Raw genomic sequence first — 26,444 nt, forward strand, 5'->3', positions numbered from 1 at the left:
CTGCTAACTTGTTCTGTCCTCAGTGTGCCCATGATATGTTAATTCTTATATTGCTCACGGTCCTGACAGGCCAGGAAGACCGAAGAGAACAAGGGGCAGTGGCACACTCTGGGGCTAGTACAGCGGAAGCGGTTACCAGCCTGGGCCTGAAGAGGCAGGGGGAGGAAGCCAGGAGGACAGACAATGGGGACAGCTGCAAGCTGTGGCCTTTGCTAGGGGAATGCAGCCAATTACCAAGCTGCAGCCTGGCCGGGAGGGAACACAGGTCCTGACCCCTCTGTCCTTCCAGTCTCTCATCCCCTGCTACCAGTTCCCAACTGGTCAGAATCAACCAGAAGCTAAGGGGTAAGGGAGCCCATTGATGCTTACCACTGAAACTGATCAGTTCAGTTTCCCAAGGGCACAGAGGTGGAGAGAGGGGAGAGTAATCTGGGTAAATGGAGACTATCCAGCAGAGCTCATCACGTGTCTCTCAGAGCACCTAACACATTAGTTATTTATGTACATCTGTTTCTCACCAAATTAGGAGTTCCTTAAATACATGTTTTTTTTTTTTTTTTTTTTTTTTTTTCTGAATTATCGATGCTTAGCACAACCTTTGAAAGTTGCTGAAGGGTTGCTTGGGTGGCTCAGTTGGTTAAGTGTCTGATTTTTTATTTCAGCTCAGGTCATGATCTCAGGGTCCTGGGATCTAGCCCCGTAACCATCTTTCTGCTCAGCAGGGAGCCTGCTTAAGATTCTCCATCTCCTTCTCTCTACCCCTCCTTCAGCTCTGCTCTTTCTCTTGCTCTCAAATAAATCTTAAAAAGTTGCTAAAAATAAAGGCCACTCTTATAATACTTAAATGGAAAATTCAAATATCAGTTTATAAAATTGTAGGGTACAGCGCTGGCAAAACCTTCCTGGAGTTGTCTTACAATGAAGAGTATGGACAGTTTTGTTCCATCTTCCTGACCGGCCTTTTCTCATTTCTCAGCCCAACAGGTAGGACTCGTGAAATCTCAATACCTTCCAGGAACTACACCCCATACACACGGGTCTTGGAGTTAACCACGAAAAAAACACTGACTTAGGCACGTGGAGACACACACTTTGTACGGATGGACAAAAGCCCTAGAACCGTGCGGCTCAAGGTCTGGGAAGGGAGGCTTCTGCTTCCTCCTATCCAAGTTTCAGCCAGAAAGGAGACTGCTGAGGTTCTGATCTACTTCTAAAACATGAAGGAAAAGTGAGGTAGAAGGGGAGGGCAGGAGAGAGAGCTTTCAAGGTCATATTTCAAACACCCAACCATGCTTTACTGGGCCATCATTAGCTTTCCAAGTAGACACTGAAAGTCTGTCAGAATTCCCTCACAATTTATTTTCTGGTTCACTAGCCTTCGGTTGGGAGGAAAAAGGGCATTAATTTGAAATTTCATGTTATTCACGCCAGGATCATTTGTTATAGCATGAAGGTTTTATTCACCCATAAAAGTATTAGAAGCGATGTTTCTCTGGTGCCAAGAAGCCTGTCCATAGGTGCAGGGGCACCTGGGGATACCTGACCCTGCCAGAGAAGGGTGCTCACTCCTCTTGGTCCCCAGGATCTGTATGGGGTTGTGGGAGCCACGGGTGGAGACTGGCCGCCTGCGGGCACAAGTGCCTCGTTCTCATGTGCTAATCCTTGGTTTAATTTGTGCCTTATGCCTTCATGGGGCTCACTGAAATCAGTGTATTTATTTCACCTGTGATTTTTTTCTTCCCTTTCTCACTTTAACTGAATTTGTTTGTGAAAAGGTAATCATTGAATGTTTTCAGTATCAATTGTTTTTTTAAAGTAATTTGTTCATGCATGTTCTACTCTGATATAACCTATGTCACATATGTTTAATAAATGCCATATATTTTCTTCTACCTACGTTGTCTCTGGATTTCATCCATGACCAGGTAGCAGGGGTAGAGAGCAGAATGGGGCTCGGGAGTGTTGAAGTCAGGGTATAGTGATCTTTCTTTCAGTACAGTCCATAGAGGCATTTATAAACCTTAAGATAGGGTGTGTGTGTGTGTGTGTGTAAACCCTGAAAGTTATCTAGTTAACTCTAATATGACATAGTAATTTTATCTTCCTGAAGTGAAAAACAGCTTTGTATGCAAGGTTTTGTCCAAAAAAAAAAAAAATAAAAATAACATCCTATAATAATGCCTCTATCAATGTTTTCATTTCAATCCTTCTTGGCTTTCTTAAAACACATGCACATAGTATTTATCTTGTTTTGTATTTAAAACACATATGGCACTATATTGAAAGGCAAAATCATGATATTTAGGAATGTGGCCTCTGGAGACGGAGCTCAGTCACTAGTGTGTGCTTTGGGCAAGTCCTAGAACCTCTTCGAGCTCCTGTTAGGTTAGGGCACATGACAGTCCTTTCCTAGCTGGAGTCGGCGGGAAGGTTAAATGAGTTACTATCCATGAAGTTCTCAAATAGTGCTTAGTACCCAGTAAGCACTTAATAAATGCTGTTCTCATGACATACTTTGTGATCTTTTTTTCACTTACTGCATTATGACCATTCTATACAGGTATGGATATATAGATCTAGGCCACCGTTTCTTACAGTTAACTGGATTCCATATTATTGATGTACTATATGATTTACTCGACCTACCCACCCGTGTTGGGATTTGGGAAGTTATCTTTACTTTTTTTAAGCAGTCCTCTGATGAATCATCTTGTACACGCACCTTTGTACACTTGCCTAATTACTCTCTCAGGATAAATTCCTAGAAGAGGAATCACTGGGTCGGGTCAAAAATCATGCAAACTTAAGTCTTTTGGTGCATATGGTCCAGTTGGGCCTGTTGAAATCTGTGTCCATGTAAATTCTTACAACAGGATGAGAATGGGGTTTCCTGACCCCTTTGCCAACACTGGGAATGAGAAATGAAGGAGTGTATAAAGTTGCTTGCTTTAGGCAGACCTGTCCCCCAAACAGGCAGTGAAAAAAGTTCCTTCAGGATATTGCCTTTGGATCCCTGAGCTGAGGGACTGTGCAGGTGTGAGCTGCAGGCCTGTAGGCGTCCCCAGGGCCCAGAGAGAGCATGGGCAGCAAACAGGAAACAGGCCTGGGCTGCAAGGGAGTGGGGCTTTCCCTCAGGATCCTGGAATCAGAGAAAGTCTGCTGCTTAGTCAGAGGCAAGAGCCAGCCATGGAAACAAAAAATTCAGGCCATGCGACTGAGTTTGCCTCTGGGTGGGACCTGCCCCAGAGCACAGATTTCAGGACTGGCCAGCAAGAGGCACATTTAAGAAGTGCTTGGAGTTGCGTGATACGACCGGGCCTCCTCCCTCTAGAGGGTGCAACCAAGGCTGGCCCCTGAGCGGACGGTGAGTCTACCCTGGGAACCCTCTTCCTCTCCAACAAAGGCTATCTTCCTGCTCCAGGGTGGTCCCCCAAGGGCAAGGGGTGAGGGGGGGGGACGTGGCAGGAAGGGCAGGATTCCTTCCTGTCTTGGCTGAGACCACATCAGACCACAGCACTCTTCTTGATATTCAGACTCAGAGGCCCAGTTCAGTTCAATCAGCACATGCCAGGTGCCACCGGCCAGATGGGGGGGGGGGGGGGGGGGGGGGGGAGACAGGTATATGCACCTCGAGACCCTCGCCTCTCCAAAATAGTTCCCAGTCTATTTCCTCCTGATCTCTACTGTCTTTGAATCCCAGGGGGCTTTTTTTCCCCGAGCCTTCTCTTGTCCTATTACATCTAATGACTGATCATCACGTCCATTTCCTGTCTCTCTTGTGATGTGAGCTCCTTGGGGGTAATTTCCCATCAAGGAGGGGATTCATTGCAAACCTCGATAATCATGAAGAAATCTACAAATGGAAAGTCTTCCAGAAAGAGCCCTGGCTGGGTTAATACAGGAGACCAAGAGCTACTAATCTAGGCCCAGCATATATCCACTAAATCTTTGCAACCGCTCATTCTCTGTGGAAGATGTTACTAGTGCTATTTTGCAGACAAGGAAAATGGAACTCAAAGAGAGATGAAAATTGCCTGAAACCACGTGGGCCTGATTCCAGAACACAGGTGGGAAGCCTGGAGTTGGTCTCAGGTCTGCCACTAAGTCACAATACCCATTTGGTCAGGCCTGTCTCAGGATCAGGGCTCCCATAAGCAGTTTTGCCTAGAAATGGAATTACATCCCCCTCATAGGCCGGCTGTGCAGCTCACATGAAAGACCCTGGAAAAATTCTCCAGCACTGTGCCAGAGACATGCCCACAGTTGATACCTGCCATTATCACTATAATTACTGGGAAGGAGGTGTTGTTGCATCAGGAATATTTGCAAATTTAAGGATTTCCTATTGGACACAAACTAGAAACTCAATGAATCCTAGTGAGTGGGACTGTGCAGGAGGGATATAGGGGGAAAAAATGGATAAACAGATTCAATAAACTGTAGTCTCCTTCTCCTCATATTCGAATTTGAGGATAACTCATTTGAATTGGTCAGAGAAGGGAAAGCCCCAAAGGGAGACTAGAGATGTGTTTCTGGAAAGAGAGGCGAGGGGCAAAAAGACCAGAGGGAGACTAGCCGTTAAATTTGGGGGTAATTTGTTGGACGGGATTAGATTACTAATACGTGATGTAGAGTATAAATTGTTTTAGCACCATTGTTGAAAAGACGACCCATTTTCCCCTGAATTGCTTTAGTACCACTGTTGAAAATCAACTGGCCATAGATGCATTGGTCTATTTCTGTACTCGCTACTTTGATATACTGATCTATTTGCCCATCTTATTCTAATACGGCTTGAAGTCACATGGCATAGGCTCTAGGACTTTGTTCTTCTTTTTCAAAGTTGTTTTGGCTATTCTAGGTCCTTTGCATTTCCGTATGAGTTTTACAGTCCGTCCATGTCTACCAAAGGCTCCGGGATTTTGACTGGCATTGCACAGAACAGACAGATCATCAAGGAGAACACCAAGACCTCACTGATGAGTGGGGCACCTGGGTGGCTCAGTTAAGTGTCTGACTGTTGGTTAGGGCTCATGTCTTGATCTCATGGGTCCTAGGATTAGGCTCTGTGCTGAGGGGACCTGCTTAAGATTCTCTCTCCCACTCTCCGTCTGCTCCAACTGCCACTTGCATGCTCTCTCAAATAAATCTTGAAACAAAACAAAAAAACCCAAACAAACAAAAAAACGCCTCACTGCTGAGTGTCAGGCCAACTTGGAGCAGTATCAGGGCCTAGCTGAGAGTACTAGATCAGATCCTGAACGTTGGGGCTGCTTCTCCCTTCTCCAGCTGGGAAGGTACCAGGTAAAAATTTCCAGAATGTATTTTGATAAAGGTATAGTATAATCTTTGTGGAATTCAGAACAAAATATTCTAAGAAACATTAATTTGTGCCCAAGGGCCATAAAACTCATGTAATTTGAATGCAATAAAATATAAATAAATAGCAAACAGTTCTTAGGGGTTTTCTCTTAATTTTTCAACACATACTTCTGAGTTTTAACATATAGCATTTACAGCATTCACCTTCCTGAATTAGGGGTGGGAGGGGGTTAAGATATAATTAGTAGGCAATTTTTTGGCCCTGGGACTTTTCTTGTAAATGTTTTCTTTGGCAGCCATACTCTTGAGAACAGGAAGTTACTCTCTTGTTACAGATTTAAGACTTTTCTGAGCCAAATAACAGAAAGCTGGATTAGTTCTGAAATGAAGAGGGAAAAAAAAACAACTCTAGGCTCTTGCTGGAGATTAATGACATCTTGCAAATATTTTAATTCTCTCCTTTCCTCTTAACTTGCCACCTCCTAAACAAGACACATTCAACCTGAAAAACTTAACTGGTCACTTTGTGGCCCAACCCTAAAATAAAATATCTTTATGGTACCCACGAATTTATTTAAACATTTTTGGGGGGCTGGGGAAGGAAATTAGGGCTGTCTCAAGTTAACCATTTTTTTTGTCTCCAAATCCCTAAAATGGAATTGAAAATAGAAAAAAAAATAGTCATAAAGATGATGTTTCCACGGAGATCATAAAAATTCATCATTTTCTTTGACTTTTTAAAGTTTTTAATAGAGAAAAAGGTTATATCAAGCTTCGTAAAAAATGACTTTGAGATGCATACAAATAATTCTTTAGAAAATGTTCAAAATAACAGAATTATAACCTCTATCGCACTTTTTAGTTTGACTATAAAACAAAGCAACTGGTTTCCTCCCAGAAAAGGGTCTTTTTTAGTTAAAATTCGCCTTTTACACCGAATTCTAGAGAAAAAAAAAACTGTAATCACAATGAAATTTATAATCTAAGGGAACATTGATTCTATAAATTATTTGAGAATCATTTGTGGGGATTCTTGTTTTAAGATTTTATTTATTTGAGAGAATGTAGAAGGGGCAGAGGGAAGGAATCTCCAGCAGATTCTCCACTGAGCACAGACCCCCACATGGGGCTCCATCCTGGGATCCTAAGATCATGACCTGAGCTGAAATCAAGAGCAGATGCCTAACTGAGCCACCCAGGCACCGTGTTTGTGGGATCTGTAAAACATAGAAGACCTTAGGAAAACTGACATTTGGAGGTAAAGAACCCTTTCCTGTAGCAAGTATGTGTTTTGTACTAGTGACCTAGGGTGTTTCCATAGGATTAACTGTAGCCTCTCAGAAAAAATGCTGGGCAAAATTTTTCATTTATACTTGCATGACAAACCCAAAGTCAAATGCCCTGGTGCCCGGGGTCTGCACGGAGGTGCAAAGGTCTGGTATAGGCTGGTTGGGAGAATGTTCACCCAGATGATAAGTACACACCATCTTAAAGTCACTCAAATTCATGATTCTGAGAAACTCAATTCTGCAAAAAAAAAAAAAACAAAAAACCCATTTGTAGATTGGATGTGGCCACAGACCCACAATTTGCAACCCTTTATTTACATTATCTAATGTTTTTTTTTCCTATGCATTATAAAAAAAATACTTGTACTTTTAAAGCACCATTTCCTCTAGTCTGCTTGAAATGATGTTCCTCCCACATCATTCATTATAGTTTGCTTGTCTTCTACTATTTTGACAACTTCAGGGTTTTTTTTTTAAACCTCATAAACAATCTTAAATTACTCAGAGCTGTCAACCACTAGATATAAAAATTAAATTAAGCTCAAGAATTCTAGGTGATGGAAGACACTATCCAGTTCCAGAAGATATGGGCAAGTATGGGAGTACAGCAAGGGTTGATAAAACCTGAAACGTCATCAATGCTGGATGAGTATTTATTTAAAGGGAGCTACCTGCTTCCTGGTTTACTGCATACCAAGTATTTCTTCAACATTTATGAGCTTAAATAGATGCAGATGTTGCTGAAGAATGAATCATAACATTAATCATCCTAGAATCCTATAATTTAAGTGTTGAAAGGCATCTTGGAGTTTGTCTGGTTCAATACCATCATTTAAAACAGAAGAAAATGGAGACCCAGAGAAATTCACGGACTGGCCACAAAGTTAGTGGTACGTAAACCCCCTCACCACAAAAACACAGTTGGGGATGGACAACTGCCCCTTCAGTTCTTGGATCTGGATCACCTTCACTGTCCTAGATACTAGGCTTAACTATCTTCTCCTCCAAATTTTTAGGAAGAAAAATCAAGGACTTTTTCTTCTTCTGAATCATTCTCCTATGTATTCCATGGGTGTCCCTTGTACCGCCCCCCTTCTTCCTGTAGTTGAAGCTTTTCAGAGTTGTGTTCCTTTCCATGCAAGACAGAACATTAAAGGTGATCAGACACTTGATTCTGGTGAGGCCTCATGAGAGGAAAGGCACACTCAGCTTTCTCTAACTCCATCCTCCTGCCGGCCACCACTTTATTTCATAGCCTCTGACAGACATGAGACTCCAAAGAGTGAGATATATGGTGTGCTGACATTGTAGTAGAGGCCTGGTTCTTCTTCCCCTCCATGAAAGGCGCAACTCTGAACTTCCTCCCCTGAAACACTTGAAATTATACCATCTTACTCTTTTGTGACTTTGCAAACTACCTTCTTACTCTTCTACTTTCTGATAAATATAGGATAACATATTCCCTGAGCACAAGTATAAATGTATCTGAGTGTATTTCTTAATGAAGTTATTTTATAGTCATCTTTTGGTACACCGTGTACTCCCACACACGTGGGACAAAGTCCATGTACACATAGGAGGTGTGCCCTCCAGCATGGAATATGAACCAATTCTAAGAGAAGTTTGGTTTTGACATTCTCCTTTTTTGCCTGATCTCCACTTTTTCCAAATCCTGGATAGGTGGTCCTGTGGGGTCTTCCTGCTATGTAAACCCTGTTGTAATACTCTCTGTGGTCTATTCTTCCTCTCTGATTGTTCAAAATTCTCTCAAATTCCCCTCTTGTCCTCCTATCAAATTCTACTCTTTTAGTGTAGGTTATCACCTCAGCTAGCCTTTTGTCAGAGAGTGGTTTGGAACCAATTCATACTCATGTGTAAATGGCTGATAGGTTGTGATCAAAATAGGTTGTGGCCTATCTATGATCTCAAAGGAAAATCCTTGTTAAGCAGTAATCTTATTGCTGGAATTTCAGTCAATGTGTCAAAGGGAAGTGGAATAAGTCAAGGGTAGGGGAAGATATTTTAAATCAAGAATTTGTCTTGATTCTGACAAGATTCTTTCTCCTAAACTAAGAGGAGGGGGTCTCAGCTACAATGTCTATGTAGTCTGCGCCACAGATCAGTACATGTGATCTTACAAGACTATTTTTTTTCTGGTTCGTGAGTTTGTTCACATAAAAAAAAAAAAATCACAGAAAGATGTTATTCAATCACAATTGCTAACCAATAATCTTCATTATGTTTGTTAATTAAAGGTAAAATTACATGAAATGTTTGAGAATCAAACATTTAATTATTTTCCCCCTAAAACTATCTCTTCCCACACTATCACAAAGATCATAAAACACCGTGGTGGCCAGAAATGGGAGATTTGTCACCAAATAACACTCAACCATGTGAAAGTCTGAAGAGAAAAGAATTCTTTCCCTTCAACTTGAACCTTATTTGGCTGTGATTTTTCTCACCAGAGTCTTCCTATTTTTTTTCCATGGGCAACTGCCCCCTTGATTAATCCCATTTCCTTCAGCCTTAGTTTCTCCAAGCAGCTGAGCAAACAAAGATGCAGGCGTCCATTTTAACGTGCTTCCTCCCTCAAGCCCTCTGGGATGGGCTGTCTGTTCATCCTGTTCATAAACCAATGGCCTGAATGTGCTTGGAGAAAGCAGCAAGGATCTTCTGTCAGGATTAATTTTAATAGGCCACAGTCTGTTCCCCAGTAACCACAGCCCCAGTAAATGGCTTTAAATTACTATTTGCTGATAAAGAGGGAGATAGGAGTTGAAAATTTGGTTCCTCATTTCAAACAGTTTGGATAACTAATGCAAGAATTTACTTTTAGTGTGGAGTACATGCATTTTACAGCCTAAGCCCCTGGGTAGCTGAGGAAAACCTTTTGTTGCAGTGGGATCACCGTAAAATACAAAGAGGGGAAATGTGACATTTTGTAGTATAGAATTTTAGAGCTAGAAGGGAAATGAAGAATTATCAGGTTATTTCTCAGCATAAGGCTCCTGATGAAGCTTTCTGTTTCTGATTTCTGTGCAGAGAAACTTTATCCCTACGGCCCCTCCCACTGTTCTGTCTCCCTCTTTACTGGTCCCTTCCTTTCCTTTTTCCGCTCTGCTCTTCTCATGCCTGATTCCACTTCCCTGTTGCCTTCTTCATTTCTTTCCCCTAACTGGCCAGGCTCTTGCCAGTTATTTGGAAAGCTCTGTGCCAAGGGACGGACAGACAAAGTCGCAGGACGAGTGGCAGGAGGTCCTAGCACTCGTGTCTCCCTCTGTAAAGCGGGGCTCGTCTCCACCGCTCTCTGCTCATCAGAGAAAGCAGGTGGGGACTGCCTGGAGGAGCAGGTTTGGTAAACAGTACACAGATGTCAGCTGTTATTGTACAATGAAGTCTAAGGTTTACCATTCTTTATTAATTTTCATTAGCTACAGCCACTATGGTTTGTTTGAAAGTTCAGCATGTTCCATTCCCAAATGAATGCTGAAAGAAAAGAAAAGAAGAGAAGAGAAAAGAAAGAAAGAAAAGAAAGAAAAAGAAATTGCTTCGACCGTGTTTATGACTCTTGGTTCCCATGTCTCCCTCACATGCCCAGGACACAGCAAGCAGCACAGCAAAGGCCAGCCTTCCCTCTCCTCCGTCAGCCCTCTCCCTCTGAAGTCCTCATGGACCCTTGATTTTCCTAACAGAGTGATGCTATCGGGCTCTGTATCAGTCAGGGTTCGTCAGAGAGACAGATACAGTAGCACATGTCGAAGATAATCATGGGAGCCAATTCCTTAAAATGAATCTTGGAGATTTGGTTCACATGCCTATCCCTGCAGGTAGGCAGCAGGCTGGAGAGGCAGAGAAAAACCACTAGTGCAGTTCAAGTCTGGAGGCTGTCTGCTGGCAGAATGCCTTCCTGCTCAGGGGAGGTCAGTCTTTATTCTACGAAGGGCTTCATCTGATTGGATGAGGCCCACGTACATTATGGGGGGCAATTTGTTTTACTCAAAGCCCACCGATGTGAACATTCATCTCAGCCAAAAAACACCTTCACCGAAACATCTAGAATAATGTTTGTCCAAATATCTGAGCACCATGACCTAGGCAACCGACACATAAAAGTAATAAAAGTTTTTTTGGTGATCATTGTTCCCAGTGACTTTGTCTGCTTCAAATATCTGCCTATCCTCTCCTTTCTATTTTCTTGTGGGACTCACCTCCCACTAACCATCATTTTCCTGCCCAGGTTCCTGCCATTTGACAGGAGCTGGGCTACATTTTTCCTTTATGCTTTCATTACCCAACACTGTCACTGTGACCATATACCACTGACAATTCTAGGCAGAGAGACTGGGCATGCTTCTGTGTGTGCCCCTGCAGTGCTCCCCACCTACACTGTGCGACGATGCCAGCACGGTGGCGGGACCATCTCCGGGAGCTGAGAGGCCCAACAAGTAGGGAATGAACACTTCAAATTTTTGCTACATTGATATTGGTGTTTCCCTCATCAGTATCCCAAGTGAAGGAAGAAAAAAATTTATTTTTTTATTATTTTTTTTTTTTAAAGGAAGAAAACTATCCAGCGGCACTTAGAAGGAAAAGGACAGATAAGGCCAGGATAGGGATACCTTTTAGAACTGTTAGAGCAGTTCACTCAAGGAGTTGGACAGAGGCGATGAAGGCAATGCTGGGTATGTGAGGAGGTGTTAAAAGCGGTGGGAAGAGGGAGAAGTATCCAGAAAGAAGGTATTTAGATGGGGTTGAGGAAAGAGAATAGCTGGGTATGAATACTTAGTTTCTGGATTGGGCAACTACGTGGACGGGGATGCCATTAAATGGGAATTTTAAAAAGGAAGAGTGAGTTGGGGGAAGGGAACATAAGTTCAGCTTTGGAGGAGTTAAACCTGAGGAATCTTTGGAACATCCAGGTGGGAAGGTCCTAACACCGGCTCTGATTCTAGCCTGAGAGCAAAAACTGCCAGAACCGAAAATCCTGGAGAGACTGGTAGCACGGGGTGGATGTCAGGAGAGAGTTGTAAGGAGGAAGAAGTGGTCAACAGGCCAGAGGCATCAAGGAGGAGAGAGACTGAAACTTGCTTCTTTGGATAGGACGACATGAGAGGGTTCATGGCACTGGTGAGCGGAGAAAAGGAGTCAGAGGGTGCAGACAAGTCTTTTAGGCAGCTTAGCCTTGAAAACAGAGAAAAGGGTGGAAGAAAGAGGGGGTACTTTTAACAGCTTCACTGGGGGCATAACAGAGCTGTCATGCACCAGACATATTTTAAGTGTACAACGGGATAAGGTATGACTTATGAAATGAATGTACTCACGTAACCATCGCTACAATCAAGATAATGAATGTATCCATCACCCCCGAAGGGTTTCTACCGCCCCTTCATAATCCTTCCCTGTAGTCTCCCCTTGACATTCCACATCATTAGGCAATCACTGATCTACTTCCAGTCACTAAAGATTAGTTTGCATCTTTTAGAATTTTATGTAAATGGAATTCTATAATAAGGACAATCCCTGGCTTCACTCAGGATAAGTGAGATTCACTAAGGCTGCTGCATGGAGGACAGCAGTCAATTGTATGGACACACTCTGATTTGTTTATCCATTCACCTAGTGACTGATCTTGGGTTGTTTCTGTTTCCGATTACAAATGAAGCTGCTATCAACATTTACATACAGGTCTTCAGACAGTCACAGGCTTTTGTTTCTCTTGCTAGGGTAAAGACCTAGCAGAGGAATGGCTGGGTTATGTGGTAGGTTTTCAGAACCTACCCAACTGTTTTTCGAAGCGGTTGTATTATTTTACATTCACATTAGCAGTGTAAGTTCCAATTGTCTCACATCCTTTCCAACACTTGGCATGGTCAGTCTTTCTCATTTCAGACATTTTATTTTAAGATTTTATTTGACAGAGATCACAAGCAGGCAGAGAGGCAGGCAGAGAGAGGGAGGGGGAAGCAGGGTCCCCGCCGAGCAGAAAGCCTGATGCGGGGCTCAATCCCAGGACCCTGAGATCATGACCTGAGCCACCCAGGCATCCCTCATTTCAGACATTTTAATAATTGTGTTGTAGTATCTCACTATATATGTATTTTTTAAAGATTTTATTTATTTATTTGACAGACAGAGATCACAAGTAGGCAGAGAGGCAGGCAGAGAGAGAGGAGGAAGCAGGCTCCCTGCTGAGCAGAGAGTCCGAATGGGGAGGCTTGATCCCTGGGCCCCAGGATCATGACCTGAGCCAACGGCAGATGCTTAACCGACTAAGCCACCCAGGCTCTCTCACTGTGTTTTTAATTTGCTTTTTCTTAATGGATAATAACACTGCTCACCTTTCACGTTCTTATTTCTTCATATACCTTCAGTGAAATGTGTGTTCAAATCTTTTATGATCTAACCTTAGAAGTGATACCTCGCCACTTTCACCATTTGCATTATTTTTTTAACCATGTTCTATTTGTTAGAAGTAAGTCAGTAAGTCCATTCCACATTTAATGGGAAGGGATTACAATAGGGCAGGACCATTGGGAACCCATCCTGAAGGCTGCCTACAACAGATGGCTTCCCATTTCTCTCGGAGCAAAATTCAAACTCCGTATTCTGGCCCAAGCCCTGCAAGATCTAGTCTTGGCCTTTTGTTTGTCTGTTACTTGGACATGCTGAGCTCCCTCTCCTTTTAGAGCCTTAGCATTTGTTCTTCCCTCTACTTGGGATGCTTCCCTTTCTACATGAGAGGCTTTCCCATGGCTAATTCTTGTCTCAGCTTACAAATGGCCTCCTCAGAAAAACCAACCTCGGTCACCCTCCATCATCTCAATCAAGGTAGCCTCCCAATCACTCCTTAACATCCACCTGTATTAACTCTCTAGGTGACACTAGTACTAATAGAATGTAAGTTTCAGCATGGCAGAAGACTTTTGTCTCACTCACCATGATACCTGCAAAGTCTAGAACAGTGTCCCACACACAGTAATTATTTATTGAGTGAACAAATAAATGAGATCCCCAAGGAGGCAATATAGATGGGATCCAGATCACAGCTGGTGGAATTATTCTTGATTAATGCTCCTGTTACTACTGCTGTTCAACAAATCACCCTAAACTTAAAGGTATAAAACAACAACCATTTTATTATGCGCCCGAATTCTGTAGGTCAAGGCCTCAGTTTGGGAGCCTAGAAGGCTGTTCTAGTCGGGGGCTGGAATCATTCAAAGGTTTGTTCACTCGAGCATCTTGTGGTTAATGCTGCCTTTTGCTGGAAACACCAGTTTAGGCTGACAAAACACCAAAGACCCACACAAACTCAGGTTTCTGCATAGCTGGCTTGCTGGCTGGGTTCCAACAGTAAGCACCCCAAGAAAATTAGGCAGAAGCTACATTACTTTTTACTACAAAGACTGGAAAAATCACTTTTGCTCTAGTCATAAGCATGCCCAGATTCAAGGATCAGGAGGACCAATCCCATTTCTTGGGGGGGGGGGGGGGTTAAATTCACATAGTAAGAACGTGTGGCATGAGAAATAGTTTTGCCACCATTCTGGTGGACCCCAGGCATACCATGGCTAGTTTGTGGCCTGACAACCAGTGGGAGAAAACAGAGAAGAGCAGCCTGGAGATTCTGAGGATCAATGCTAGCAGTTTTACAACTGATTTCTAACTTTTATTTTCAACTCTAAGGACAAATGGAAGTCTTTCCCAGGTTTGTTTTTGTCCTTTCTTGAGAAACCACACGTGCATGCAAATAGGGGTGGGTTGGGGGGGAAGGAACAGAGGGAGAGGGAGAAAAGAATTTTAAGCATGCTCCACCCCCTGCCCCCCCACCTCCCCAGCACAGAGCCCCACACAGGGCTTGAGCTTAGGACCCTGACTGAGATCATGACCTGAGCTGAAATCAAGAGTCTGAGGCTTAACCGAGTGAGCTGCCCAGGCGCCTGTTTTTGTCCTTTTAAACTGCACTCAAAGGACACCTTTAACGGCTTGGTGGCAATGGAATGGCCAAGTCATCCTGGCAGCACTTCACATAATGAAATCATCCACTCCTTTAATTCTCCATTTTGAATTTTTCTTGCTAATAGTCAAATTCATTAGCTTACTCTGAGGATAATTAATACTCTGGATAATAGTCCAAGTACCACTGGAAAAGTGATTTAGACTTTTTTAAAGGGCATGGAAACCCAAAGACAAAAACTAAAAATGCTTGTCCAGATTCAACTTTTAACAGATGGGCTCTTGATATGCAACTGGAATTCTTCAGCAGAGATTAGCTGCCTGTGGTTTGTGGGCTTCCTTTCAAGTATCTGCCTGCTTTTGGCTGAAGACAGTTAAAATCTATGGTACTTGTTGTTTCTCTCTTTGTTAAATGTCTCCATTTTACATAAGTCCCCCCCAGACACTGCTGTCAAAATTTGTTCTAAAACTTATCTTTCCTTTGTTTGATGGATTATAGAATACATGACCTTTCATACTGAAGTACAAATAGCCTGGTCTTAGGTTTTACGGTGCTGTTCCCTCACTTGCCAAACCTCTTGGTTGGTGACAAAACGAGTCAGTCTGTGCATGGGTGCTGTTAAAAAATTGACATTTGTATTAGGACATCTTGAAGTTCTAAGCTAGGTTGTATGAAAGATCCTATCCCATAGCATTGAAAATATCTTCACAATCACTATGGCTGATACTTCTACATAAAACGCTTATGATTTATATATATGAAAGGGACATTTCATTAAGAAGAACATGAGAGGGGTGCCTGGGTGGCTCAGTGGGTTAAAGCCTCTGCCTTCGGCTCAGGTCATGATCTCAGGGTCCTGAGATCGAGCCCCGCGTCAGGCTCTCTGCTCAGCGGGGAGCCTGCTTCCCTCTCTCTCTCTCTGCCTGCCTCTCTGCCTACTTGTGATCTCTGTCTGTCAAATAAATAAATAAAATCTTAAAAAAAAAAAAAAAAAACATGAGAGAAAGGCTGTGAGAAAAATTGAGAGGGAGATTCCACCAAATAATACTTGCTGTATGCATTAGGAGAGACAGAAAAGTATAAACATAATTCCCTGACAGAACTCCCTGACTTCACAACTTTGTTAGAAAGGAAAAAGAACTCACCATGCATAACACAACTGGAGAAGCGTAACAGCAGATTTGAGCTCTAAGAGGCATAGTTATGCTCAAAAGAAAGAACAATTGGGGTTGGAATAACCTAGGAATGCTCAGGGAGAAGATGAGGCTTGAATTTAGATTTATAATGGGTGAAGGGAGAAGTGACAGCTTTCCACAAAAAGAAAACAGTAGGGGCAAAATTCTGAGTCTGGAGAGAAGACATCCCTGCCTTGAGGACACCTGTGGCCTAGGACCAGAAGATGGGGATTCACCAGTGTTGGGTTAATAAAAGCCTTCAGCTATGGCCCAGGGATGGGTTGAGGGAGGCTTTGGGGAGCTTGCTGGGGGCCAACTACCTGACTCAAAGGGTTTACTCAAGTATCTCTTATATAGCTGGGCTGAAGCAGGTTCTTGATATCTTTGAAAGCAAGGCTTATGCTGAGAATTTTAATACTTCAGTTAACCTGATCAGAATGAATTAGATTGGGACACTATAGAAATGACTTAAACTGTACTCCCTGGCATGGTTTCAGATTTTATCTAGAGCTTCAGTCTGCCTGGGAGGGAACTGCTCTGTTTATTACAGCACTTCACATGGGATTGAGAAAATTTAAGTTTTCCATATCAAAGAATGGGGAGGTGGTGTCGGAGGTTATGGGGGTGTCCCAACCTCCCAACTGATAGCTGTTGTGACTCTTGTATGTTTCCTATTCTTTATTTTGGGACACAGCTCTGGTAGCTGAATTGTAAAGAGAAGTAAGAGCTGTTTGGGATGTTTGACACTGCTGTACTCTTCTTAACAGCCTGAAAGGGCTCTTTCAACAATTTTAAACATTAGGATATAGGCATAAAGCCAAGAAGGAGATTTTCAAATAGGTGTGGTAGAAAGAGTAGCTGGGAGTTTGAGTGAAAATCTGGCGCTATTAATTACTAAGTTTTGAGCGCTGATAATACTAAATTGATTTTGTGCTGTTTTTCTACAGGTAAAACAGGGAATGATGGAGGGGTTCTCAGTGGCTTGTCCAGCACCTCCCACCATCATCTCTTGCGGGCCTTTGGAAATGTGTGTGTACCAGCAGGCGGAGGGTGGGGGGCGGAGGGGGAGGTAAAGGCGTTCTGGATTGTTCCGAGTTGGGGATGCCATAAAACTAGCGGGCGCAAGCCAGACACCAAATGTCTCGTAATGCCTGAGGCAGTGCCGCAAATGAAAAGTCCTGCTCCAAATGCCACAGAGTCCCATTAAGAAATGCTGACACTCCCCAAGGATCCCTCCAACTCCGAGAACGTCATTAAGCCCTGGCAGCACCCCGGGCCAAAGCCTCTCGAGCCCTGTCCAGACCATTCCCCCAACTACACCAACGACTAACCAACTCATCGCTCAGGTTCGACTTACAGTTCCCTTCTCAGAGGCACCTGCCCTGGTGCCCCTACCAATCTTACTATTATACTGTTTCATCATTACCTGATTAATGTCTGCCTCCCTCCACCCCTCGGTAAACTCCATAACGGCAGGAGTCGTGGATATTTGTCGGGGTCACAGTGGCGCTAGCCAACACTTTTTGAATAAACGTGAAGAGCGGACGAGCCGAGAAAAGACAACCGTCGTAAACTCGAGCCCAGTCGCGGCGGGACCCCACCGACTCCCCAAACCGCGGTAACTTCCGCCCCTTCCCTCTCCTCCCGGCGCCCCCTTCTCCTTGCCTGTGTTTGTTTCCGGTGTTTCAATAAAGCTCGATTCGGTTCGAAGAAGACCCGTTCTTCCGGGAAAATGGCGGCTCCCGCTCGTACTTCGGAGTCCACGCCGGCGGCGGATCCGGCACTAGCCGCGGGGGCTGCTGAGGAAACCGAGTGCCCGCCGCCTCGCCAGCCTCAGCCCCCGCAGAATGTCCTCGCTGGCCCGCGGCTTCGAGCCCCAAGTTCCCGAGGACTTGGGGCGGCGGAGTTTGGCAGAGCTGCGGGAGATGTTGAAGCGCCAGGAGAGACTTTTGCGCAACGAGTAAGCTTGGGTCCCGCCGAGTCACCGCCAGGCTTCTTCGGTTCGGTGTCCCTGGGACGCGTTCCTTCCCCTCCCCCATATCGGGTTCCTTTCCCTGGAAGGTGACCTTGTCCCAGATCCGTTTCGGTCCCGCAGGCGAGTAGAGGGCCTCCAGCCTTAAAGCCGGCTGCGTCCTGGTTTGGCACGTACCTCCGGCCCGTGCGGATGGTTAGCGTGCGGAAAGGCAGCTTAGGAGTTTCAGCTGTTCCCTTAGCTCCTTGTTTTAATTACCCGACCACTGCGACTGTTCCCTGAAGGGAGGGTCTGTATCCTAAATACCTGTGTACCCGAGCCTCCCTTGCCGCCTTTGTCGTCCCCAAAACATCTTGTCAGTTTCATCTCTAGGACCTGTAGGAAAGCGAAAGAATGGGACAGCAGGAAAAGTTGGTCTCATCAGCTGGCAGTCTTAACGACTTTAGCAGCTGAACAATACAATGAAAGTGAAAGAAACTTAATTTAGCAGCTTGGTGTAGGAAGGTTTGAAGGAATGAAAGACGGAAGACAGCTGGAGGATATTTTCAGAGAGGTTCCCAGCAAGGGGGTGTAGAAGGGTGGTTGTGGGACTGGGAAAACTACATCAGGCATGGAGTAATTTGGATATGTAGATGAAGGAGATGGCTGAAGTTTCCAGCTTGTATAGAGAACCACTAATAAGAACAAAAATTGGGGAATAGATCTGAGGTTGATTTAACTTGGGGGGGGGTGCTGAGTTGAGGGGAGAGTTAATTATATGTACTTAAAAACTGGAGAAGTGGTCTTGAGGACATACAGGAATCTCAACTGCAGAGGGATGTTAATGTTGAAACTGTGGGAAGGAATGTAGTGTGAAAGAATAAAAAGCCAGAGGTGTACTCTTCCCTCCATTTCTTATATGGATAAAGAAAAGAGAATCTGAAAAGAAACCTAAGTCACTCAGCAAAAATTATCATTTGGGAGCTTTCTAGTAGGGCATGTACTTTGACTCTGTGAGAATGGGTTTTTAATCTATAGCAGGGACTTAACTTTTTGGTCTCAGGACCCCTTTATACTGTTAAGACTTACTGAGCATGCCAGGGAGCTCTTGTTTTATGTGTGTTACATCTCCTGATGTTTATTGGTGTGTTAGGAATTACAGGTGAGAGGGGCACCTGGGTGGCACAGTCGTTCCACTCTTGGTTTCCGCTTAGGTCATGATCTCAGACTCATAATGGAACCCCGAGTTGGACTCCATGCTCAGCATGGAGTCTGCTTGGGATTCTCTCTCTCTCTCCCTCCCCCTTTCCCACTTATGGTTGCTTGCTCTCTCTCTCTCTCAAAATAAATCTTTAAAAAAAAAAAGGAATTCTAGGTAAGAGATCTTTAAAACACAAGAATACACAATCGTGAGCCATCAGAGCAATGATACCACATATCATGTGGCCTCTGGAAATCTCTGCTGTACCCATATAAGATAATGAGCGTGGAAATAGCAAATAATGGCTTAGTGCTATTACAAAAATAATTCTGGCCTTGCAGAACCATCCACCTCCCCTCCCCATGAAGGTCTTGGACATCACACTTTAAAAACTGTGAGTTTTGGAGTATATTATAGAGTATTATATACTTAAAATACTTTTGCTGAAATTCTAATTAGGCATATGAAGGATGTTTTTCCTGCATCCCCCCCCCCTTTTTTTAGGGTATTTAGATGACAACTTATTTCATTCCTGTTCTGAGGCTGTTGGAAGTCAGATTTTTGATTTACAGATAGATTTTTCTCACTTTGAGGATGATGCTTTGTCTTTATATCTCAAGTTTGAAAACATGGCTCTGACAGATACATGTTTGTTTGTTTCGTTTTTTTCCATTCAACAGAAAATTCATTTGCAAATTGCCCGACAAAGGTAAAAAGATCTTAGACTCTGTTGCCAAAGTGAAAGCTGCCATTGCCGAATGTGAAGTTAGAGGAAAACGTGGACTGTTTCATCCTGTTAGTTTAGACTGTAAGTTACGGCAAAAAGCAGTTGCAGTTGTTGATGTGGACACTGAAACGGCCCAGAGTTCTGACCGGATACTTGATACTTCATCGCTAGTCTGTGGCTCTTCCTCTGTAAGTAACACCGAGTCATCTAAAACCACCTCCCAGCAGCGGGGACTTGTACATCCTCCTCACGAAGGTGATGAAGAGGCTCCTGAAGTTCAGTACACAGTGAGCGCGCGCCCAGCTTCCCGCAGCAGAGCCAGCGCGCCTTCCTCCTGCGCAGCTGGTGAGCGTCTCCTTCAGCATCGTGTTTCAAGTCAAGCAGAAGATAATTTGAGCAGCTCTGACAGCCTGTTTATTAATAGGTTACAGAGGATCACAATTGTGGACTCAGGTGAAGAGCACTCAGAAGAGAACAGGGGTGCTGAGAACTTGGCGAGGCTTGATAGTGGGGCACAGAAGAAGCCTCATTTCATGGAAGTGCTAGAAATTCGAGCCAAAAACCCGGTACCCCCACTACATAAATTTAAAACTAATGTGTAAGTACTATCAGAAACAGGCCTGTCACAGGCACATACTATTTGTTAAACTCAAAACATTGGAAGAATGCTTTCAGTTCAGTGGACTTTTTTTGTGTGGGAGCTACTTGTAGTTAGCAAAGAGCGTCTTGTGGAAATAGCCTGGGTGGAATGGAGGATTCGTGTTGAAAAATACTTAGGTTTTCAGCCCAATGATTGAATGGGTTTAAATAGCAGGTAGAGTACTAGAGTTCAGGGTGGGCTTAGCCAACATTTGATATTAAACCCAGAGAGAGAATTTATTATGACTATTTTCCACAATAATTTTTTGGTGTGCATCTCCCCCTTTGATTAGACTGTAAGCTAAGGGAAAAGCAGCTTTAGAAGCCAATGGATTTGACAGTGAAAAATGTTTGTGTGCTCACTATAGGTAAGCAACTGGTGCTGGGGTGGCACAGAAGTAAAGATCCCATTCCTCAAAGAATTCAGGATCTAGGTGAAGACCCAAGACCTACCCACTTGGAAGAACATTGAACTGTATCATAACAACTTGAGGGGGAAGGGAGCTAGGAAGGGGTTAAAGAAACTGAAAAACAGATTGGGGCAGGAGGGTAAATGAACCATGCTTCTGAGTACCTTGTCATAGTTTTGTTTCTGAGATTTCCAGAAAAAGAAAACCTCTTCGAAGAGAAAGGAATTTTATTTACTTGTAGGCAGATGTAAAGTTCACGTCAGGGAGTATCCAGTGTATTTAGCCTACCTGTCTGTAATTACCAGGCTTACATTACGCACAAAGTGGAATCACTACTACTTTTCTTCGAAAAGCTGAGAAGCTCTAGTTAGAAATACCTAAAACTTTCAGAGAATTATTATAGAGTCTTTAAAGTTTAATCCTGCCATTTTTTTTAACTTGAAAACATTTTATTCTCTCTAGAAAAACCAGGAAGATTAATTACATTAATTAATTACATTAATTTTTAGGTAGGAATAAAAAGTAATGTTTGTAATCTTGATGTACAAAGTGAGTAACCTCTCATCTTGTGTGCAGTGAGGTGTATTTCCTCACTTCCAGGAAGACAGAACCAGAAGCAGCATCTAGTCGGTCAGAGGATACACTGATCCTGGTTCTTTCCTGTGGTCCTTTAGCCAGAAGTGGGAGTGGGGAGAGCCAGAGGCCTCCCGTGTAGTTAGAGCAGATGGGGAAAGGCTGGGCCTGGACTAGTGTGGATCAAGGGATTCCATGGATGAGCTGCCTTTGACTCCTTTTCTGTTCTACCTTTGGCCTCCGCTGTGCCTTTGGGCACCATGTATTTCCTGGGTGCTGGCAGCTGCCTCTTACCTCCCTCTAGCTTAGGTCTTTCCAGAGCTTCAGATTTGCATGGCCAGTTACCATGAAACATGGCCATGTGGGTGTTCTGTGGCACCTCAGACTTAACCATGTACAGAATAGAACGCATATCTTCCCACGATTTCTCCCATATTCCCTAAATTCATAGTGCCGCCACTTTATTTTTTTCTCCCAAGGTGTCTTTTGCTTCATCTCCCTATCTGCCAGCCATAAAGACCGACAGTATATTTTATTGATTTTCATCTCTAATTATTCTTATATGCATCCTCCTGTCAAAGTGAAGGCTCTCCTCCCTCTCCTGGGCTAAAACTGGCTTGGTCTGGACTCTAGGCTTAACTCCTCTAGTCCATCTTCTCCACTGCTCAGAGTGAGATTCGTACAGCGCAGATCTGAACCCATTACACAGAACTCTTCGATGAGGACTGGGCCCGGTCTACTTGCCAGCCTTATCTCACGGCCTTTCCTCTACATGCCACCCCCTGAACTCCCTTTGTACCGCACCATGTTGCCCCTCATTCCCCACTGGGATGCCCTCCTCCCCTCATTTACATGGTGAGCATTTATTATTTCAAGATTCCTCAAAATTCACTCTTTAAAAGCTTTTCTGACAACCTCCCTGTCTCCCATTAGAACTCATGGTTTCCTTTCTGTTCCAGTGTGACAGTATATATAGTGTGAACACCACCTCTGCAGAGTGTTCCATGGGTGGTATTATGGCACGGAAACTGTGTACAAGTTTGTTTACTGGACAGCAAGCCCATTTGCGCACGTTTTTGAAGGGAAAGATGGAAAGATGGCTTCAGCTCAAGTGTAAGGTTGTAAGAGCAAAGGATAATGCAGAGAGCTTATCAGTCTCCCTGTTAAAACAGTAGATTGTCCTATTACTCTCCAAAAAGGTGCCAAGTTAAATACTCCTGTTTCTGGAGTAAATACGTTTAAAAACAGGAAGGGTCTTTATGAATATAAATATTGGAAGCTACGTATGTTTATCTTTGTAGGATAATTAACTGCTAAGGTTAAAGGCTGCTTCTGTGTGGGAATGTTGTAAATGTGTCTATAAAAAGAAAATAGTCTGATGATATAACAAATTTGCCCTCCAGATTACCTTCACAAAAGAATGATTCATCTAGTCATTGGCAGAGAAGAGGGTCTCCCATCTCCTCGGAAGAAAGGCAGCTCAGGGATAAGAAGCATCTTGATGATGTCACAGCAGCCCGGCTTCTGCCACTTCACCATATGCCCGCACAGCTGCTCTCCATAGAAGAATCTTTGGCACTTCAGAAACAACAGAAACAGACTTATGAGGTATGTAGAGTTTTAAATGTTTCTTAGATGCTGCTAAGTCAGAATTTACTCCAGGAAGTTCCCAGAGGACAGGACTTAATAGAAGGGTGCTTGAGAAATGGTCCGTTCATGCCATTAGCTCGCAGATGTGAGCCTCTAGTTTTCTGAGAGTCTTCAAGTTGCTAGAACCGCAGGACGCAGCTGGAGACGATCACAGCTACGTGCAACAGCAGAGTGGTTTTTGCCAGGAAATGTGGGAAGACCACTGCAGAATTCCCCAGTCTAACGCCCATGCTGTCAGACTAGCAGAAGCCGTGCTTCTCTGTCTTCCACCTCGTAAGCCCCATGCGAGAGGGTCTCTGTGGTGGAAGCTAACCAAGAATCAGGGAACCTCCTCCAGGTTTCTGTCTCCTGCCAGACAGGGAAGAGCGTAACATCGGAGGAGTGGTGTGATGTTACCAACAGGCATTTGGACACAGAGCTTAAAAGCATGGTGTGCAGGCCCTCGTGAAGACAGAAGAATCGCCGACTTTTAATAACTTCATTAAAAAGTAATAGCACTTACTTCAAAGATCTGGGAGTTCTGCACCTTAAGCGTGTATATGGACAGCTTGTGTATAGAATAATGAGATGGGAGAAAATAGGTGAAGACTGGAGGGAGAAAAGAAAGCGTCCGATGTACTTACAGTAATAGTTTGACCCTCCCCCAGAATAGCAGCTTAGCTTCGTAGAATTGCTTACGTAGATTTTAATCAGGTAGTAGATGCCAGTCAAGACAAAACCAGGCTGTCGTTCAGACTTGGCTTCTCACCGAAGCTGAGTTGGCATGGGTTGGCATTTTCAAGGCACTCCTTTTTAAAAGCCATTTTGCTTCCTTGAGTATTAAAGTATTATTGCCTAGTTACGACTACCCTCTTGGGAAATAGGTTTTTAAATTATTTATATGATCCTGAGTGCCTGTCCTGACATATCTTTAGGTTGAATTCAACTCCTTGGAAACCAGTTTCCTCGGCAGAGTGCTGTTAGCTGCCACTTCAGTCCTGCCTCTCCAGGAGATTCATGGCCTGAGGGGAAAGACACAAAGAAGTTCAAGTGGTGGGGCAAAAGCATGAGAAAAGCAAAGAGCCAGATTGAAAATGGGCATTGTCACCTGCCATCAGTCTGTGGTCCTCTCGTTGGGTGTCTGCGAGCACATTGGCAGTGTCTAAAATTTACTTGGACTTTCTGTCACAGTAATTTTCATGGGAACTTAATTTGGAGAGGGATAGTCGGCTTTTTCAAAGTATTGGTGTCTTGATTTCATTGTGACATTGAAATACAACTCTCAAGCCTGAAAGCCGTGGTTTCATCGAGGAAAGAAGATTCTTTTTTGGAGAATCCACACAGCATTAGTGATTTTCGACACTTGATAGTTGAAACTGCTGTGTGAGTGTGTATGTACACGTGCATGTGTCCACATACTTGAAACTCTGTCCATGTTCGTAACTCAGCGCTCTGCAGGTTCCTCGGTTTCCCACGCAGAGGTGGGTGATTTCAGTGCACTGTTGTGTGTGAATGGAAGTCTAACCACGACTGTGGCAGGCCGTAGCCCTCACCAGCATTGCCTGCCCCGCCCATCCATGGTAGGCACAATTCAAGACATGCACACTGCTAGAGAGAGCACTGAGGGGAGCTGTATGCCCTTTTATTTCCACTTTAAATGACTTCCTGCTGAAAAAATGGTATGGAAAGGATGTGAATATGTAACGTTTTGCTTTGATTTTTTTTTTTTAAAGGAGATGCAAGCCAAACTCGCAGCACAAAAATTAGCCGAAAGACTGAACATTAAGATGCAGAGCTATAATCCCGAAGGGGAGGCTTCAAGGAAGTACCGAGAAGTGAGGGATGAAGACGACGATCAGTCCTCTGGAGATGAATTCTGAAGATGCCAGTGGGATGTGAATCTCTGCCTGTTGAGCTGTCATGATCCTACGTCAGACTTTCAAACAAGTATCAAGATCAGTGTCAGACATTGTCGAGGGAAGGAATTTTTTAAAGTTACACAAAGGTAGCTATAAAAATAGCCCAGTTTGTCTATCAGAAGATGACTTTCATGTGCTTAAAAAGTTTAATATTTGAATATTGTGTTTTAACCATACTGTATTAAAGTTTTGCAGTATGTTGTGTGTTGGTCTGATATTTTAGTACATAGTAAGCACAGGATTTTTTTCTCTAAGCCAAATGAAGCAGATAACTGCTCTTTTCCTGGTTCTTACCTCTGTGGAATAGCATTTATTACATATCTGTCAGTGAAATACTTGGTTGCCCCAGGCATCACCTAAAATGAATTAGGACCATAAAGTTCCCTCCTTTTTCAAGTAATGAAGAGAGCAGCCTAGAAAATTTTATGCATGTTTGCATGGGGTTAATGAGGTAATTGGATGTGAAATACCTAGGAAGACACTCATAGAGGATTCTGAACTTTTGTTTCCTTCTTCTGTCTTCCCTTAGGAAGAATGCTATCTTCTGATTAGGAGTAGGAGTACTTTTAGTTGGTGCTGGAGGGTGGACGGTCTTTCTGGATGACCATATTTGCCCAAAGTGACCCAAGATACAGGAAGAGTCTAGGGTGACTAGGTGAAGGGAGGAGCTGTTCTTAGGCTTGACCTGACTTCAGTTCATTGCTCTAAGAGGTGACAGGTTCAGTTTGGTAAGAAAACAAAATTTTTTTAAACTACAATTGAATTGTCAATACACTGCCTCCCCCCATCCCCCAAGAGGCATATATAGGCTACAGAAATCTCAGTCTTATATGTATACACATTTATGTACTTTTCAAGGATTACATGGTTTTCAGAGATTTCTTTGTTTAATATGTTAGAGCTTCTAAACAGTGTTGAAAGGAAGAATAAAATATTAGAGCAACTTCACAGTGTTAATGGTGATGTTTTATGGGTGTTTAATTAAGTTTAACTTGCTTTGAAAGAGACATTCATATATGACATTTTCCTGCAAGCACATGTAGGAGTGTCAGGAAGGGCTGGGTTTTCCAGCATGGACTTCCAGATATGGCTGTTGCTTTCCACCCCCCACTTTCCACCTCCTCCCCTGTCACCCTTCTGCCCTCCCCCTAAAAATGTGAAAATATACTGAGCTAACAAATTCATTATTTCTCCTTTTAAAAAAACAATAATAAATGGATTTCACAACACAGAATTATTCCTTAGAGAATAAAATGATACATTTCTGGAAAGCCAAGTAATGTGGAAGGGGTCCCATGCGTGGACACACAGTCCCCTGTCGTCAGATCACCCAGAGAGTGCCTCTGTTGAGATTTGGGTATATGTTCTTTACATACTCTTCTATATGTTACTATTTTCAATAATGCAGTCATACTGCACTGTTGTTTTACAGCCTGCTATGTATGGTAAACATTTTCCCATTAGTAGATACTTTGCATTTTAGATAGCTCCAGAATATTCAATTTTATGGGTGTGCCCTAACTTTTAAAATTAATTTATTGTTTAACAATTTGTTTGTTACAGCGTAAACTGTAATCAACAATGCAATCAACATCTTAAAAGATAATCACATTTGTACAAAAATTATTTCTTTACAGAAAATACCTTTGTAC

At 43.4% G+C, this 26,444-nt stretch overlaps 2 protein-coding genes and 1 long non-coding RNA gene across 7 annotated transcripts in view; 2 read left to right on the top strand and 1 right to left on the bottom strand.

Moving 5' to 3' along the window:
* MYZAP (myocardial zonula adherens protein) overlaps window positions 1–1,892 on the top strand; it is a 90,761-nt gene extending 88,869 nt beyond the window's left edge. For all 4 annotated transcript variants that reach the window (XM_047736023.1, XM_047736021.1, XM_047736022.1 and 1 more), the window contains one exon: window positions 977–1,892. Coding sequence is in view for 3 of the 4 variants with exons in the window: in XM_047736021.1 (XP_047591977.1) it covers window positions 977–1,073 (97 nt within the window). In the remaining variant the exon portion in view is untranslated. The remainder of the gene's footprint in view (window positions 1–976) is intronic.
* Window positions 1–17,382, bottom strand: part of LOC125103940 (uncharacterized) — a 52,302-nt gene extending 34,920 nt beyond the window's left edge. The window contains exon 1 of one of the 2 annotated variants that reach the window (XR_007128541.1): window positions 17,170–17,382. This is a non-coding gene — a long non-coding RNA (uncharacterized LOC125103940). The remainder of the gene's footprint in view (window positions 1–17,169) is intronic. The other variant, XR_007128540.1, reaches the window with a different exon arrangement.
* A 66-nt stretch (window positions 17,383–17,448) lies between these two features.
* On the top strand, window positions 17,449–25,736 carry POLR2M (RNA polymerase II subunit M). Its single transcript, XM_047736026.1, has 4 exons — window positions 17,449–17,703; window positions 19,576–20,220; window positions 22,648–22,852; window positions 24,607–25,736. Exons 1-4 carry the CDS (start codon window positions 17,591–17,593, stop codon window positions 24,751–24,753), a joined length of 1,110 nt encoding a protein of 369 aa, XP_047591982.1. The 5' UTR covers window positions 17,449–17,590; the 3' UTR covers window positions 24,754–25,736.
* The last annotated feature ends 708 nt before the right edge of the window (window positions 25,737–26,444 follow it).

This window comes from Lutra lutra, chromosome 7 (genome assembly GCF_902655055.1).
Source record: "Lutra lutra chromosome 7, mLutLut1.2, whole genome shotgun sequence".
Classification (NCBI taxonomy): Eukaryota; Metazoa; Chordata; class Mammalia; order Carnivora; family Mustelidae; genus Lutra; species Lutra lutra.